The sequence below is a fragment of the Canis lupus genome, chromosome 21 (assembly GCF_048164855.1).
Source record: "Canis lupus baileyi chromosome 21, mCanLup2.hap1, whole genome shotgun sequence".
NCBI classification, from domain to species: Eukaryota; Metazoa; Chordata; class Mammalia; order Carnivora; family Canidae; genus Canis; species Canis lupus.
The window spans coordinates 3,868,083-3,886,643 of NC_132858.1; the positions used below are offsets into that span (position 1 = coordinate 3,868,083).

General features: G+C 48.9%; 1 protein-coding gene across 2 annotated transcripts in view; it reads left to right on the plus strand.

Annotated features, from left to right (window-relative positions):
• The first annotated feature begins 4,364 nt into the window (after positions 1-4,364).
• Positions 4,365-18,561, plus strand: part of CAPN1 (calpain 1) — a 28,704-nt gene continuing 14,507 nt past the window's right edge. The window contains exons 1-10 of one of the 2 annotated variants that reach the window (XM_072789874.1): positions 4,365-4,622; positions 5,998-6,265; positions 6,423-6,492; positions 6,767-6,885; positions 8,341-8,474; positions 8,568-8,736; positions 9,236-9,319; positions 9,660-9,745; positions 10,079-10,153; positions 10,274-10,434. In XM_072789874.1, coding sequence (XP_072645975.1) covers positions 5,999-6,265; positions 6,423-6,492; positions 6,767-6,885; positions 8,341-8,474; positions 8,568-8,736; positions 9,236-9,319; positions 9,660-9,745; positions 10,079-10,153; positions 10,274-10,434 — 1,165 coding nt within the window. In that variant the 5' untranslated portion in view covers positions 4,365-4,622; position 5,998. Of the gene's footprint in view, positions 4,623-5,260; positions 5,414-5,997; positions 6,266-6,422; positions 6,493-6,766; positions 6,886-8,340; positions 8,475-8,567; positions 8,737-9,235; positions 9,320-9,659; positions 9,746-10,078; positions 10,154-10,273; positions 10,435-18,561 lie in introns of those variants that run through there. The other variant, XM_072789873.1, reaches the window with a different exon arrangement.

Genomic DNA, 18,561 nt, shown 5'->3' on the forward strand with positions numbered 1-18,561 from the left:
TCTAACCAGTAATTAAGTCCTATTGGTGGTGGTGGTGTTTTTTTTAGGCTGATTTTTTAAAAAGATTTTTATTTTTTAAGTAATCTCTACACTCCATGTGGGGCTTGAACTTACAACCCCAAGATCAAGAGTCACACCTCTGGGTGTTTTTTTGTTTTTTTTTTTTCCTCTGTGTGTTTTTAATAGCTTTATTTATTTTTTTTAAAAGATTTTATTTATTCATTCATGAGAGACAGAGAGAGAATGGCAGAGACACAGGCAGAGGGAGAAGCAGGCTCCCACACAGGGAGCCCGATGTGGGACTTGATCCCGGAACCCCAGGACCATCCCCTGAGCCAAAGGCAGATAGACGCTCAACCACTGAGCCACCCAGGTGTCCCTGTTTTTAACAGCTTTATTGAGGTCCAGTTGACATACAATAAACCAAATATACTTAAAGTGTACATTTTGTTTTGACATGTATATACCCATGAAACCATTACCATAATCAAGATAATGTACATATCCATCACCCCAAAAAGTTTCCTTAAGCTCCTTGGTGATCCTTCCCTCCCACCCTTTACCATTTGCCAGCTCCCCGCCCCACCCCCAGGTAACCAATGATCTGCTTTCTATCACTAAATTGGCATCTTTTTCTCCAGACTTTTCATGTAAGTGGAATTATATAGTACATACTCTTGTTTGGCTTCTTACATTTGTTATAATTATTCTGATATTCATCTATTGTTCCTTTTTACTACTAGGTAGTGTTCTATTGTATATGTATACCACCATTTGTTTATCCATTCATAATGTGTGCATGAACATTTGATTGGTTCCAGTTTGGGTTGCTACAACTAAAATTGCTATGAATAGCTTTCAGGTCTCTGCTCTGAGGAGGCCCCAGTGCAACTTCTCTGCTAGTCCTGAATCTGGCTTCATCTGGCACCAGCCACCTTCATCATGCTGCCTAAGTTTGACCCCAAGGAGGTCAAAATCGTATACCTGAGATACAGTGGCAGGTGGTCAGTGCCATGTCAGCCCTGCCCCCTAAAACTGGTCCCTTGGGTCTGTCCCCCAAAAGGACTGGAGATGACATTGCTAAAAGCAACTGGTGATTACAAGGGACTGAGGATGACCGTCAACAGAAAGGACCAAATTTAAGTGGTACGTTCCTTTTTATTTTGGCATAAAATAAATTTTATTTAATTTAGTAAGATATATGTAATAATTCAAATCAGGCTATGATATTCCTTTGCTCATTGGTTGGGGTGGTACCTTTTGCCTTTGCCCTGATCATCAAAACCCTCAAGGAACCACCAAGAGACAGAGCAGAAAAACATTAAGCACAGTAGAAACCTCACTTTTGAAAAGATGGTCAACATTGCTGGACAGATACCCCACTGATCTTTAGAGCTCTCAGGAACCATTAAACAGATTGTGGGGATTGCCCAGTCTGTGGGCTGCTGTTGGTGGCTGTCACTTTCATGACACCATAGATGACATCAGCAGTGGTGCAGTGGAATGCCCAGCCACAAAGTAGAAGATTTCAAGAAAGGATCATTTGACCACACACACACACAAATTCATGAATATTCACACACAAGTCTTTGTGTGGACATGTGCTTTTGTTTCTCTTGGGTAAATGCCTAGGAGTGGAATAATGGGTCATATATGGCAGGTAAGTGTATGTTTAACTTTTCCTTTTATTTATTTATTTATTTATTTATTTATTTATTTATTTATTTATTTATTTATTTATTTATGATAGTCACAGAGAGAGAGAGAGAGAGAGGCAGAGACACAGGCAGAGGGAGAAGCAGGCTCCATGCATCGGGAGCCCGATGTGGGACTTGATCCTGGGTCTCCAGAATCATGCCCTGGGCCAAAGGCAGTCGCTAAACCGCTGCGCCACCCAGGGATCCCTACTTTTCCTTTTTTTAAGAGACTTTTTTTAGAGCAGTTTTGAGTTTACAGAAAAATGATTCAGAAAATATAGGGAATTCGCATTTGTCCTCCCATTCCTCACATTGATTCTCCTATTAATAAGTATCTTGCACAAGTGTGGTATATTTGTTGCAGTTGATAAACCAATATGAATATATTAGTGTTATTAACTAGAGTCCATAGTTTACATTAGGATTTACTCATTAATGCTGTACATTCTTTGGGTTTTGACAAATGCATAATGTCATGTTCCTGCCATTATAGTGTCATACAGAAGTTTCATTGCCCTAAAAATGCCCTTGTCTTTTATCTATTCAGCACCCCTCCTCCCCAAACCTCTGATTTTTTTTTTTTTTTTTACTGTCTCTAGTTTTGCCTTTTACAGAATGTTATATAGTTGAAATCATACACTATATAGTTTTTTTCCTGGCTTCTTTTACTGATCAATAGGCATTTGAGATTCCATCATCTTTCTGTAGCTTGATAGATCATTTATATTTATTGCTAAATATATGCTTAGCTTTTTAAGAAACTGTCAAACTGTTTCCCAAAGTAATGGTTTTATTCTGAATTCCCACCAGCAGCATTTGAGAGTTTTGGCTCCTCCACATCCTTGCCAACATGGTCAGTCTTTTTCATTTTACTGTTTTAGTAAATGTGTAGTGGTGGTCCTTTGGGTTGTTTTAATTTGCATTTTCCCAGTGAATAATTAATGTGTTGAGCATTTTTTCATGTCTTATTTGCCATTTGTATATCTTCTTTGGCAAAGTGTTCAAGTCTTTCACCCACTTTTACTGGATTATTTTTTAAGTTGTAGAAGTTCTTCATATATTCTAAATACTAGTTCCTCATCAGATACAATTTTTGAAATAATTTCCTCCTAGTCTGTGGCTTGTCTTTTCATTTCCATAAATAGTTCCTCTGAAAGAACAAAAGTGTTTTATTCTGATGAATTCAATTTAATTTTTTCTCTTATTGTTTGTGGTGTTTTGTGTCGTGTTTAAGAAATCTTTGCTAAACCTAAGATCATCAAATTTTTCCTGTGCTTTCTTCTGGAAGTTTTATAGTTTTAGGGTTTATATTTAGGTGTTTAACCCGAGTTAGAGTTTGATGATGTGTCCTAAATGGTTATCAGATCCATCTACTTGTCTCTCCCACCTACCACTTCCCTAGCTTGAGCCACCACTCTCCCTGGTCTTTTATCTGCACTCCCTGCTTCCTCTATTTTCCCCTTACCCCACTCCTTTGCAGCCTCCTTCTTCATCTGTACAAATCTGAGCAGCCTTCTACCCCACATAGAATAAAATGGAAACTCCCATGGTTCACCTAGCCCTGCCATAACTCTCTTTCTGCTCAAGTAACGCTATACATATTTTGGTATCTCCACTGTGCCAACGCAGTTCCCGGACCTGACATCTCCCTTACCCCTTATATGACCCCTCATGTGTCTGATTTATGCCTACTCTAACCCCTGGATTAAATAGGGTTTAGCACCAATTCTTCCCAATTCATTATGGATGTCATCATTAAATGAATGTGTATGCCCTTTAGAGGGGTTGAGGCCACCATCTTATGCTCAGGGAAGCACAGTGCTTTGCACATACAGGAGGTGGTCAGTGACTATTTGGTGAACAATCAAAAGCACTCAGGAGTGACAGGTTTTGTGAAGGTGATTCTGGGGACTGTGGGACAGATAGGTTGGGCCAGAGAGGGGTGGCTTCTGCATACCTCTCCAGAGCCTCTTTCTTCTTTTGGGCCCTTATTTATTCCCTGTGACCTAGTTACAAGGAACACCTGCTGTTCCCTTCTTTGGCGTGTGTTCTCCCAGCCTCTGGGCCTTTGCACAAGCTGGTCCCAACCCCCCACCCCAAGCCCTCTCCAGCGACTCATTGCATAGTTGACTTCAACGTGTTCATTAGGATTCAACTTTCTTTTTTTTTTTTAAATTTTTTTTAAATTTTTATTTATTTATGATAGTCACAGAGAGAGAGAGAGAGAGAGAGAGGCAGAGACACAGGCAGAGGGAGAAGCAGGCTCCATGCACCGGGAGTCTGATGTGGGACTCGATCCCGGGTCTCCAGGATCGCGCCCTGGGCCAAAGGCAGGCGCCAAACCGCTGCGCCACCCAGGGATCCCAGGATTCAACTTTCTAATCATCAAAACCAGGGGACTGGGGGAACCTGCACCCCCAGCAGGGGGCTGGTGTGTCTTAGTCGTGGGTCTCTGCTGTGCAAAGGCTTTGGCAGAGGGGTTTAGTCAAGATCGGATGCAGGAACGCTGCACGGTGAAGAGCAAAGAGCCCAGGCGCTGGTTCCACCTCCAGGGAGGGCGCTCGGCAAATCACCTCTTCCGCCTCAGTTTTCCTTCTCTCTAAAGTGAGAAGGTGTGAATGAGGTCAGATTACGCCAGTGGCTCTCACGCTTCTTCCGGCCGTGGGTCCTAAAATCCTAGGAAAGCTATGCACTGCTGCCCCAACAAAATGCTCGTGCGTCCGCCCTAGGGGAGCTGCAAAGCGGCCGGGCCGGGGCCCCCAAGGTCAGGGAAAAGCGCGGAGCTGGGAAGGCCCCCGCCGTCCTCCTCCCCGGGGCCTCCGCGTCCCCCACCTCCGCCGGCGCAGCTCGGGAGGCTGCGGGCAGGATCCGGGGGTCAGCAGTGCGCCCGCCCACCCGTCCGCAGCCTCCGCCGGCCCCTCCAGGGTAAGGCGGGGCTCGGGGCGCGGGCGGGGAGGCCCACGGCCCGCAGGTTCCGGGTTCAAGGACCCCGGGGCTCGAGAGAAAGACGGGATCCCGCAGTTGCGCGTCGGCGCCCCTTCACGCCCGGGGAGCCGAGGCCGGATGGGGAAGGGCTCGCCCGAGGTCGCGCAGCGAGCGGGGGCCTGCGGGGCGCGCGGAGGGGGCGGCGGGGTGCCCGGCTCCCGCAGGGGGTGCCCGGCTCCCGCAGGGGCGCGCCCGCCGCCCGCCCAGCCCCTCCTCCTCGCGGCGGCCGCAGCCTGAGGTCATCTTGGCCCCGAGCTGGGGGCGCGCGGGGGCCGCAGGCGGGAGGCGGCCGGAGCTGCCGGGAGCGCCCTCCGGGGGCGCCGCGTGGGGTGGAGCCGCCCGGCCCTGCAACTCGAGCAGCTGCCCCGGGTTAAAAATACCCCCGGCCCTGCCCCGCGCCGCGCTCCCCGCCCCCGCGGCGCCCTTCCGTGCGGGCGGCGCCGGGGCCTGACCCCCTAGTGTGTCCTCCCGCGGAGGCCGCCGAGGGGCGGGGGGCGCCGCAGGGACAGTCGCGGAAGGTGCCGGCGAGATAAGGGAGAGCGGGGAGGCAGCGGAGCCCGAGCCCGAGCCCGAGGAGGAGGAGGAGGAGGAGGAGGGCGGGGGCAGGAGGGCGGAGGGGCCGCGGGGGAGGGCGGGGAGGAGCGCTCTTCCTGGTTGGGCCCGACCCCGAGCCGCCACCCGGGAAGGCAGCCGCGGCCACTGCAGCGGTCCCCCCAGCACTGCTGCCCCAGGTAAGGAGCTGGGGGCCGGGCCGTGATTCCGCCGACCCGGCCGCTGCCCCCGGGCCCCCTGAGCCTCGGGAAGCCGCGGCGCCCAGGCAGCCGCCCGGCCTGCGCTCCCCACGGTCTCCAGGGGCTGGGCTGGGCGAAGGCCGGAGCGGGAGGGGCTGAAGCCCGGCAGCCCCGGACCACCCAGCCGGCCCCGGGGGCCTGGGGAGGGGGCCCCGCCTGCCCGGGGTTCTCAGCCTCCGTGCCAGGGAACGGGGCCAGTGCCCAGGAGTCCGGGGAAGGGGTTACGGTGTTGTCGTCTCCGGGCTCTGCCCCGCCTGCCTGGCCGGCTGACCGCACGACTGCAGGCCCAGGACAATGGGAGTCTGCAAGGGAGAGGTGGTGGCCGGGGTACCTAGGGGCGGAGGAGCCCCTCTCCTGGTTTCTGGGGGCACAGGGAGGTGGCAGAGAGTCCTGAGTTCCCTGAGGGGAGCAATGAGGTGGGGGACACCCCAGGTTTGGAAAGGAAGGGCAGTCAGTGGCAAGTAGGAGCCCCAGTTCTAGTTTTGGGAAGGCCTGGGTTCTGAGCAGGCTGGTCTGTCCTGCAGGATGGCTGAGGAGATCATCACCCCAGTGTACTGCACTGGGGTGTCTGCACAAGTGCAGAAGCAGCGGGCCAAGGAGCTGGGCCTTGGCCGCCATGAGAACGCCATCAAGTACATGGGCCAGGACTTTGAGCAGCTGCGAGCACACTGCCTGCAGAGTGGGGCCCTCTTCCGTGATGAGGCCTTCCCCCCGGTACCCCAGAGCCTAGGCTACAAGGACCTGGGCCCTAACTCCTCCAAAACCTATGGCATCAAGTGGAAGCGTCCCACGGTGAGAGGGACCACCTTGGGTGGGACTCAGTTTACCCCTATCGTGGGTGAGGAGTGGGAACAGGACTCCAGGTCCCAGGTGTGGGGTGGGGTCTAGGGTGGCTGCGCTCCAGTTTCTAGGAGGGCTGGCCCAGAGACAGGACTCTGGTCTCTTGCAGGAGCTGCTCTCAAACCCCCAGTTCATTGTGGATGGAGCCACCCGCACAGACATCTGCCAGGGAGCACTGGGTAGGCCCTGGGAGGAGGGGGTGGTTCTGGGTGTTTTTTCCATAGTAGTTCCCCATGCCTGTTCCTTCCGGCTCTGCCCTAACCCCTCCCTCCTGCAAGCTCAGGCAGGCTCTGGCTATCAGTGTGGGGCTGGTTTGCCTAGATTCCTGGGTCTTTTCTCTAAGCCAAGGGACATGGCGCCCAGGGAATCCCAGGTTGTCTCCAGTACGGGCACTAGTGCATCACGGGGAGCAGAGCGGCAGAGCAGGCCTGATATGGGTCCCTCCCATCCCAGGGGACTGTTGGCTTCTGGCTGCCATTGCCTCCCTCACCCTCAATGACACGCTTCTGCATCGAGTGGTTCCACACGGCCAAAGCTTCCAGAATGGCTATGCTGGCATCTTCCATTTCCAGGTGAGGAGCCCAGGGCTTTGGGGAAAGAGGGGTATCAGGCCCTGGAGGAGGTGAGGACCAGTGACCCACAGCAATCTGCAGTTAGGGTGGCTTAAGTCCACACCCTGTGGGGATCAGACCTCCCTCTAGAAAGAATTTGACCTGTTGATGCCATCTCAGATCTGTCATGTGTGAAACGGCTGGGCAGGTATTTCAGCTGGCAGTTTTCCTGCGTGGTTGTGTGTATCAAGGAGAAAGTGCTTGGAGGAATAGAAAGGTCTCTATTATTTCCCATGGGACAAATCCTTTTCCTCCATAGGGTCCCAGGTTTGCATATGAAAAATAGTGTTCTACTGGGGAAAACAGACCAGCACATGTGGCTATCTCTACCCATAGCACCAGTCTTCCCCATCCCCCACCCCCAACTCCTCCTACACTTTGGCAACCTCCAGCCTCCAACTTCCTGCAGAAAGGACAAGATTAAGTCTATTTAAACCAACTATTCCTTTTTTGCACACAGGGCCCGTTTCTTAAGTCACACTAAGGAATTCTCAGTGAGCTGATGGTGGGAGACACACCCCAGCAACCCTGGATGAGACCCTCTGGTGGCCCCAGCCCTGCCCTGGGGGACTCCTGGGTGCTCTCTCTTTCCCCTTATTTGGGGAGTTCCTTTCCCTATTCCATCCTGCCTTGGGGCCAAGCAGAACAGACCGGTGGTGCCAAGTGCTGCACCTGCTAGCACTGGTTTGGAAGGATGTGGTCTCACTGCCTCCCCACCCCCTTCCCTTACTCCTCTAATCTGCTCCACCCTGGCCTCTTCATTGGCCCGCTTCACACTCCCCCCACCTCCAACCCTCACTACTTAGGTCCCCCTCCTCCCCTTGCCCCATTGTTCTGCGCTCCTCCCAACTCTGTTAGTGCTTGGTCACTTCTGGCCCCAGGCTTCTGACTCCTCTGGCCCTGGGAAACTTACCTCTCCTGCCATCTCAGAGGCAAACCTGTGAATGCAGGAACCGCACCCATCTTATGGTCTAGATGCCACATTTTTGACCCATACCTAATTTATATCTATACCCGCCCCCACTATACATATCCTGACTTTTGACCTACACTTAATTTACATATGCCCCCCCCATACACCTCAAATGAGGGAGGGGAGAGGTAGGGGGCTTGTTCCCGAGAGCCAAGCCCCTAGGGCTTTCCAGCCTCTCTGTGCCTGAAGAGGCAACCTGGTCTGTTTTGAAAACATCAGTAGCACTGCCCTAAAAGCTTTACCTTTGTGGTCATGGTTAGTTTTCCCTTGAGGAAGGCTTCCCTTTTATGGACAGGGAAACTGAGTCTCCAACAGGCAACCTCATTCAGGATCCTGGATCCCAGGTACATGATCAGACATCTAGCAAGTTGGCAGAGTTGAGGCTTGAGCTCTGGCCAGGGCAATCCCAAAGCAGGCACTCACTGTGCTCCCCTCCCCTCTAGCTGTGGCAGTTTGGGGAATGGGTGGATGTGGTCGTGGATGACCTGCTGCCCATCAAGGACGGGAAGCTGGTGTTTGTGCACTCCGCCCAAGGCAACGAGTTCTGGAGTGCCCTGCTTGAGAAGGCCTATGCCAAGTGAGTAGGAGCCAGGGGCCAGCTCCACGCAACCCTGGGGTCTGGGGTCCTGCTTGATGCGGGAGTGCTGACCTGGGGCTGGGCTCCCCGCAGGGTGAATGGCAGCTACGAGGCCCTCTCTGGGGGCAGCACCTCAGAGGGCTTTGAGGACTTCACAGGTGGGGTGACAGAATGGTATGAGCTGCGCAAGGCACCCAGCGACCTCTACCAAATCATCCTCAAGGCCCTGGAGCGAGGTTCTCTCCTGGGCTGCTCCATTGACGTGAGTGCACCCAGCCGGGACCTGTGACCTGTCTCCCCTTCCAGCTGTTCCCTCTTCATCCCAGCCCCGCCTCATCCTTGCCCCAGCTTGGCTCCAGACCCCGCCTCTCACCTTGCTCTGTCTCTGGATTCCCCTCCAGCCTCATCCATCACTTCAGTCCTATCTGCCTCCTTTATGGCTGGGGTCATTCCTGCCCCATCAACCTCAGAGCTCAGCTTGTTTCCCCACTCTTCTGTTGCCCGGCTCACCAGCAAATGTCAGTGGGGTGCACAGGCCCCTCCACCAGTAATAGTGGTGGTGGAGTGACCCCCCTTTCTAGGGCCAGCATATGTTGGGGTGTTAGGCGAAGTCAGCTCCCCTGCCTGCCACTCCCAATAGCTATTGTGCATGGGGAGTGTCTGGGATCCATGAGTGCTTGGGTCTCCCTTCTGGACTGGGGATGGGGATGCCCCTGGTCTCTGGGACCTGGCCCCCAACCCCTGCACACGTATCCCTGCAGATCTCCAGCGTTCTAGACATGGAGGCCATCACTTTCAAGAAGCTGGTGAAGGGCCATGCCTACTCTGTGACAGGGGCCAAGCAGGTACCACTCCACACGGGCTGTCCCTTTAGGGTGGCTTCTGCCTTCTGGGTGGCCTTTGCCTGTCTGGCCTAGGACCACAGCTGTGGGAGGGGCTGGCTCTTTGACCTCCTGCGGCATCTTCTTTGTCTCTTGAGATATTTATCTTATTCAGCTCTGATTTTCTGTAGTCTGTGTGTCTAGCCTCCCTCGGGGTAAATTCCTGGGTAAATTCATCGAGAAGGGGCTGTATCTCCCTGGGTGCGGTGCTGGGTGCGGAGCAGGGCTCCTGAGTGGAACACAGCAGGAAGCCATGTTGAAAGTGTGTGCTGGAAGCAGGCGCTGATGGGAGTTCTGGGAACAGGTGAACTACCAGGGCCAGATGGTGAGCCTGATCCGGATGCGGAATCCTTGGGGCGAGGTGGAGTGGACGGGAGCCTGGAGTGACGGGTGAGGGGCAGTGGACACTGGCTGGGGAGGCTATGGGAGGCTGGTCAGGGCCACGGCATTTCTGCTGGGACTGTGCTCAGGATTGAGCAGGGGGTGCCCATCCCTATGTTACCAGGTCTGGGGGACTGTCCTGACAAAGCTCAGGCCAAGCAGGCCACGGGGCCCAGCCTGTGAGCATCCTCAGAGCTGGCCCTCATTTGACAGCCCCTGGAACTGGGATCTTGGGCTTGACCGTGCAGAGCCCTTCTGACTTGGGCTAAGGGGGGCCAGGCCCGAGGACAGAGGCCCGCAGGGCAGTTTCCATCAGCCCCTGGCAGCGCCCTTCTCCCCCAGCTCCTCAGAGTGGAACAACGTGGACCCTTACGAAAGGGAGCAGCTCCGGGTCAAGATGGAGGATGGAGAGTTCTGGTGAGCGGCCCCCTCCTCAGTCCAGCCCCTCTCAGGGCTTGTGCCCCAGCCCCTGATCCCCACGGACCCCGCATGTGCCCTGGCCGGGGGCTGTGGCTCACCTCTGTACTGGGACCCCAGGATGTCCTTCCGAGACTTCATGCGTGAGTTCACCCGGTTGGAGATCTGCAACCTGACACCCGATGCGCTCAAGAGCCGGTCCATCCGTAAATGGAACACCACACTCTACGAGGGCACCTGGCGGCGGGGGAGCACCGCGGGGGGCTGCCGGAACTACCCAGGTGACCTGAGCTCCCAGCCCTGCTGCCTCCTGGCTCGAGGGCCTTGCCCCTGCCCCTCTGGGTCTCTTCCCTGAGCCTCAGTTTCTTCATTTATAAGACAGCACGATTGTACTGATCTCTGGGATATGCTTTGAGGAGTAAAAGGTTGATTAGCCTTATAAATTCTGAAGAGCCATGGTTGGTTCACCATCCTGGGGCTGGAGCCCAGGGAGCTAACAATGGGAGGAGACTCTGTGGCCAGCCAGCCACCTCTCTGTCACTCCTCCTCATTCTGGGACCTTCCCTCCTGGCCCACAATCTTTCTCTCTGGGCCTCCGTCACCTCTCGGGGGAACCTCTGAATCCATGTAGGTGACTTGGTCCACAGCCTGGCCTCTCGATTCCTTCCCATCCTTACCTGCAGTGCCTTTTTCTTCTGCGTTAGTTCAGCCACCCACATGATGGTGCACAGGAGCCGGACCAGACATTGCAGCCCGACCTCTGCCTTGACCCTTTGGGCTTCCTCATCCTGTACCCTCAGCCCTGTCTCATCGTCTGGTCTGTTAAACCCACTATTGATATGTCCTTCATCTCCCATCCTGTCTTCTCTTCCCACCAGTTAGAATCATCATTGTAGCCTTGTCCCTGCAGACACTCTGGCTCCAGGCTCCCTGGCACCAGCACAATTGGAACTAAACCCTCTCCATCAGCTCCAGGACCACTGAGTGGGGCTAGAGGGAAAATCACACAACCTGGGCCGTGTTGCCCCTGTATATTCACAGTCGCACACCTTAGGTGACCACTTGCATGGTCCCCAGCAATTCCACTGCCAGTTAGTAACGTTCCCACTTCCTCAAACTTGCCTCCATGGTTACTCCCATCGGTGGACCCGGACTGGCACTTCATCAAAAGATTGCTTCCTTCATGCAGGGTACCCCTCGTATTCGCCCTGCTTGTCTTGGTCTGTGCCTATCATTACTGCTTTCCCGACTGTAACAACAACAGAATTGTCTGAGCTCATGGGCACCACCCCCACCACTGCTATGGCTCCCGTTCTCCCATGTGTCTGAAAGCCTTTGGCTCCTTCATCCATCACCTCCGGCTCCCGTGTCATTATGGAGAATCCCTTGTCTTAGAGCAACTCTCTATTGACCCCACATCCCCATCCACTGCTCTGCTCCCCTTCAAAGCAAAATATTTCTGATTGCCATGCTCCCTGTTTCCTTTTCCACTTCCAGTTCAGTTTTTTTTTTTTTTTTTTAAGATTGTATCTATTTGTTTGACAGAGAGAGCACAAGCAGAGGGAGTGGCAGAGGGAGAGGGAAACACAGGCTCCCTTGCTAAGCAGGGAGCCCGATGTGGGGTATCAATCCCAGAACCCTGAGATCATGACCTGAGTCGAAAACAGATGCTTAACTGCCTGAGCCACCTGGGCACCCCTGGTGCTACTTTTTTAAAGGCCACCCACATCTTTGTTTTTATCAAACCCACTTCTGCTCTGAACTCACATCCTGCATCCTCCATGTTCCAACATGGCTCAGAGGCCTGTTCTGAAGCATTCTTTCCCTTCTCGGGGATCCAATTTCAGTTTGTCCTCAAATAGATGATAACTGTTCCCCGTATCATTTATTGAGAAATCTGCCCTTTCCTTAGTGCCCTGCAGTGACAGCTCCATCCTCTAGTTCCCATTTCTGTGTGGGTCTCTTTCTGGGCTCACCGTCTCATCTCTTGGTCTCTCCTTCTGCTGACAGCACATTGATTCCATTGCTATAGATTTATAAGAGGTCCTGCTTTGGGGCAGGGTATGTGCCTTCAAGAGTCTGAACTATTCTCGCCTTTTGTTTTCCTGTATGAATTTTAGAATCGGCTACTAAGTCTTACAAAGAGTTATTTGGAGACTTTAATTTGGAATTGAATTGAGTCTATAGATCATTTTGGGGAGAACTCACATCTTTACAGTTGTGAGTCTTCTAATCTAAGATTGTGGTGTAATCTCTTTATTTTGGTTTTCTTAGTGTTGTTCAATAAAATTCTATAATTTTCATCTAAAGGACTTAAACATCTTTGAGATTAATCACTAGATGCTATATCATCTTGTTACTATTATAAATCATCTCTTAAAATTATATCTTCCAAATAATAGTTGCTGATACAGTAACATGCATTTGACCTTTTAAATTTATTTTGTAACCAGCAAAAAAAAAAAAAAAAAATTTTTTTTTTTGAGAGAGAGAAAGAGAGTGTGGGGTGAGAGAGTGGAATTGAGGGGGACGGGGCAGAGGGAGAGCAAGAATCTTTTTTTTTTTTCCATTGGGAGAGCAAGAATCTTTAGCAGACTCCATGCCCAGCTTGGAGCCAGACATAGGGCTAGATCTCATGACCTTGAGATCATGCCCTGAGCTGATACTTGACCGACTGAAGCACCCAGCTGCCCCTCTAGCAAACTTTTTAAATTATAACAAATTTTACGGAGTTATCTATAGATTCTTCTTGGTTTTCTAATTGCAAATAATGATAAATTTGTTTTTTTCCAATTTTGTAACTTTTGTTACATTTTCTTATTTATTTGGTGGCCAGGACTGTAGAGTGGTGCATGGGAGTAGCTATGTCCTGGTGATATCCCCATCTTTTTTTGTTGTTGTTAAGATTTCTTAAGTAATCTCTACACTCAATATGGGGCTCCAACTCATGACTCTGAGATCAAGAGTTACACACTCCACTGACTGAGCCAGCCAGACACCCCCTTCACCCCATCTTAAAGGACAAGTTTTTACTGTATGTTTACTGTACGTTTCAACACTAAAATCTTTTCTGTTCTAGTGTTCTAGTCTTTTATCGGGTTAATGAAGTCTAATGTTATTAAATACTTTTAGTTGTATTTATTCTTATATTAGCTTTTTATCTTTTCAGTGGTAAATTACATGAATCACTTTTCTAGTATTAAATCAACCGTACTTGCCTGAGGAAAAAAAAAACAAACAAACACAATCAGGACATACTTTTTTAAATAGTAGTTTTACATTCAAGTTCATGAGTGAGAGTTGCCTGTCATTTTCATTTCTCATACTGACCTTGTCTAGTGTTGGTACTGGTGCTATATTTGGCTCAAGAAGGTGAATTGGGAAGTGTTCTTTTTCTGTTTCCTAGAAGAGTTGCATAGGATGACAATGATTTGTTGCTTAAATGTTTGATAGACTTGAGCTGTAAAGCAGTTGGCCCTCCTTTGTTCTTGATGTGAAGATTAACTTTTCTAAATTGAGTATCTTTAATGGTTATAGGACTATTCAGGTTGTCTATTTCTTCTTGAGCCTATTTCAACCAGTTGTATTTTCTAGAAGTTTTTCCTCTGCCTCTGTTTTCAAAATTATAAACATAAAGATACTTTTAATGTATTCTGATATGTAATCTTTAACTACGTATTCTCTTTTTTTCATAGTATTTATTTGCATTCCCTTTCATCTTTATCAATCCTGTGAGAGGTTTGTTTTGTTGTTGTTGTTGTTTTTTTAAGATTTTATTTATTTGTTAGAGACAGAGAACAATCAGGGAGAGGGGCAGGCAGAGGGAGAGGGAGAAGCAGACTCCCTGCTGAGTCGGGTGCCCACCTTGGGGCTCAGTCCTAGTACCCTGGGATCATGACCTAAGCCAAAAGCAGACACTTAATGAACTGAGCCTCCCAGGCGCCCTTGAGAGGTTTGTGGATAGTATGCTTTACAAGGAAATGGCTTTTGACCATTGATCTTTGTACAGTATTATTTTCATATCATTAGTCCCTGGGCTGTTTTTTTCTTTGTAAACACCCAAAGTTTTTCCCTCCAAGTGCATCTTTGAGTGATGCAATTTTGATGGATAATGTTTTGAAGACTTGTGATATAATTCACGTGCTGTAAAACTCAGACTTTTAATGTGTCCAGTTAGTGGTTTTTAGTATCCACGCAATGTTGGACAATCACCACCACTATCTAATCCCAGAAGCTTTTCACTACTTCCCAAAAAAACCTCATATCCATAAGGGGTCACTCCCTTTCCCTCTCTCTCTCCCTAAGCCCCTGGCAACCACTAATCTACATTTTTGTCTCTAGATTTCCTTCTGGACATTTCATAAATGGATCATATAATATGTGGCTTTTTGTGTGTGGCTTCTTTGCCTTATTGTGACGTTTTCAGAGTCTATCTAAGTTGTAACATGTATCAGTACTTGATTTCATTTTTATGGATGAATAATACTCCATAGCCTGGGTAATACCACAGTTTGCTTATTCATTCATCAGTTGGTGGGACATGTAGATTGTTTCTACTTTTTGGCTATTATGAGTCATACTGCTTTAGCATTCATATTCGTGTCTTTGTGTGAGCAAATGTTCTCTTGGGTCTCTCAGTAGGAGTGAAATTGTTGGGTTCTGTGGTAACTCCATGCTTAATTCTGAGGAATTGGCACCTGTTTTCTGAAGTGACAGCATCATGGTACATTCCCACCAGAAATTGGAACTGAGTTCCAGTTTCTCCACATCCTTGTCAACACTTCTTGCCCATGTTTTTTTATTATACCTGTCCTGGTGGGTATAAAATGACATCTGGTTGACAGTTTACATTTCCCTAATGACAAACGATATCGATAAAAGTGTTCATGTATTCAGGCCACTAATCTATATTTTTCAGAGCTTCTATTCAAATAGTTTGCCCATTTTTATTTTATTTTATTTATTTTATAAAAGATTTTATTTATTCGCGAGAGGCAGAGACGGAGGCAGAGGGAGAAGCAGGCTCCCTGCAGGGAGCCTGATGTGGGACTCCATTCCAGGACCCCGGGATCACGACCTGAGCCAATGGCAGACACTCAACCACTGAGCCACCCAGGTGCCCCACTTTGCACATTTTTAGATTGTGTTATCTTTTTATTGTTGGGTCGTAAGTGTTGTTCTTTTTTTTTTTTTTTTAATAATTTATTTTTTTTTAAAGTTTATTTATGATAGTCACACAGAGAGAGAGAGAGAGGCGGAGACATAGGCAGAGGGAGAAGCAGGCTCCATGCACCAGGAGCCCGATGTGGGATTCGATCCCGGGTCTCCAGGATCGTGCCCTGAGCCAAAGGCAGGCGCTAAACCGCTGCGCCACCCAGCGATCCCCGTAAGTGTTGTTCTTTATACATTCTGGATATGACTTTATGAGATTGATGATTTGCATATAATTTTTCCCATTCTGTGCATTGTCTTCATTTTCTCGATAGTGTCCTTTGAAGGACAGAAGTTGGGGGATCCCTGGGTGGCTCAGCGGTTTAGCGCCTGTATTAAGCCCAGGGCGCGATCCTGGAGTCCCGGGATCGAGTCCCACGTAGGGCTCCCTGCATGGAGCCTGCTTCTCCCTCCTCCTGTGTCTCTGCCTCTCTCTCTCTCTATGTCTCTCATAAATAAATAAATAAATAAATAAATAAATAAATAAATAAATAAATCTATCTATCTTTAAAAAAAAAAAAAGGACAGAAGTTTTTAATTGTGATGGTGCCCAGTTTTTCATTTTTTCTTCTGTTTCTCATGCTTTTGGTGTCATATCTAAGAATCTACTATCAAATCTAAGACCATGAAGATTATCCTTGTGTTTTCCTCTGAGAGTGTTATAGTGTTAGCTCTTATTTGGGTTGTTGTTCCATTTTGAGTTAATTTTCGTAGAGGCATACCTCAGAGACAGATATTCTGGGCTCATTTCCAGACCACCACAGTAAAGCAAATACTGCAATAAAGCAAGTCAAATGAATCTTTTGGTTTTCCGGTGCCAATAAAGTTATGTTTACACTGTATTTTACTAAGTGTGCAATAGCATTACATCCTTTCCATACCTTAATTTAAAAATATTTTATTGCTAACAATACTGACATCAGCTTTTAGCAAGTTGTAATCTTTTTACTGGTGGAGTGTCTTGCCTCGATCCTGATGCCTGCTGACTCATCAGGGTCGTTGGTGCTGAAGGCTAGAGTGGCCATGGTTATTTCTGAAAATAAGATAACAAGGGTGCCACATTGATTGGCTGTTCTTTCCACGAACCTCTTTCTCTGTAGCATGCGATGCTGTTTGATAACATTTCACCCACTGTAGAGCTTGTATGGAAATTGGAATTAATCCTCCCAAATCCTGCCACTGTTTTATCAATTAAGTTTATGTAACATTTTAAATCCTCTGTTGTCATTTCAATAGTCTTCATAGCATCTTCACCAGGAGTAGATTCCATCTCAAGAAACCTCTTTCTTTGCTCATCCATAAGAAGCAGCTTCTCATCCACTGAGATTTTATCATGAGATTGCAGTCATTCAGTCTCATCTGTAGGCTTTACTTCAAATTCCAGTTTTCTTGCTGTTTCCACCATATCTGTGGCAACTTCCTATAGTGAAGTCTTGAACCCCTCAAAGTCATCCATGAAGGTTGCAGTCAGCTTCTTCCAAACTCCTGTTAATGTTGATATTATGGCCTCTTCCCCTAAACCACAAGTGTTCTTAATGACATCAAGAGTGGTGAATCCTTTTTAGAACGTTTTCTTTTTCTTTTATTAAAAGATTTCATTTGTTTATTTGAGAGAGAGCATGAGCAGGGGGAGGGGCAGAGGGAGAGGGAGAAGCAGACTCCCTGCTGAGCAGGGAGCCTAACATGGGGCTCCATCTCAGGACCCTGGGATCATGACCTGAACCAAAGGCAGATGCTTAACTGACTGAGTCACCTAGGTGCCCCCTAGAAGATTTTCTTTTTTCTATTTTTTTTTTTTTAAGATTTTATTTATTTATTCATAGAGACAGAGAGAGAGAGAGGCAGAGACACAGGCAGAGGGAGAAGCAGGCTCCATACAGGAAGCCCGATGTGGGACTCGATCCCAGGTCTCCAGGATCACGCCCTGGGCTGCAGGCGGCGCTAAACCACTGCGCCACTGGGGCTGCCCCCCTAGAAGGTTTTCAATTAACTTTGCCAAGATCCATCTGAAGAACCACTATTTTCCTTACAATATGTATTTTTTTTTTTTTTTTTTTATGATAGTCACAGAGAGAGAGAGAGAGAGGCAGAGATACAGGCAGAGGGAGAAGCAGGCTCCATGCACCGGGAGCCCGATGTGGGATTCGATCCTGGGTCTCCAGGATCGCGCCCTGGGCCAAAGGCAGGCGCTAAACCGCTGCGCCACCCAGGGATCCCACAATATGTATTTCTTAAGTAATGAGGCATAAAAGTTGAAATTACTCCTTGATCTAGAGGCTACAGAATGGGTGCTATGTTAGCAGGCTTCAAACAACATTAATTAGGATACCTGGGTGGTTCAGTAGTTGAGCGTCTGCCTTTGGCTCAGGTCGTGATCCAGGGGTCCTGGGATCAAGTCCCACATTCAGCTCCCCACAGGGAGCCTACTTCTCCCTCTGCCTATATCTCTGCTTCTCTATGTCTCTCATGAATGAATAAATAAAATCTTAAAAAAAAAGAAAAGAAAATATTAATCTTATTATATGTCTCCATCAGAGTTCTTGGGTGATCGGGTGCCTTGTCAGTGAGCAGTCATATTTTGAAAGGAATCTTCTGAGCAGTAGGTCTTTATAGTTGTCTTAAAATGTTCAGTAACTAGGGCAGCCCTGGTGGCGCAGCAGTTTAGCGCTGCCTGCAGCCTGGGGTGTGATCCTGGAGACCCAGGATTGAGTCCCATGTCAGGCTCCCTGCATGGAGCCTGCTTCTACCTTTGCCTGTGTCTCTGCTTCTCTCTCTGAATAAGTAAATAAAATTTATTTTAAAAAATGTTCAGTAACTATGTTATAAACAGATGTGCTGTCACACAGGCTTTGTTGTTTTATTTAAAGAGCACAGGCTGGGGTGCCTGGTTGGTTAAATCAGAGGAATGTGTGACTCTTGATCTTGGGGTTGTGAGTTTGAGCCCCCGGTTGGGTGTAGAGATTACATATAAATTTTTAAAAATTCACAGAGCACAGGCAGAGTAGATTTGACATAATTCTAAAGAACCCTAGCATTTTTGGACTGATAAATGAGCATTGCCTTCAACTTAAAGTTACCAGCTGCATTAGCCCCTAACAAGAGACTCAGGCTGTCCTTTGAAGCCATGGGACCAGGCATTGACTTCTCCTTTCTAGCTATGAAAGTCCTAGATAGCATCTTCTTCCAATATAAGACCG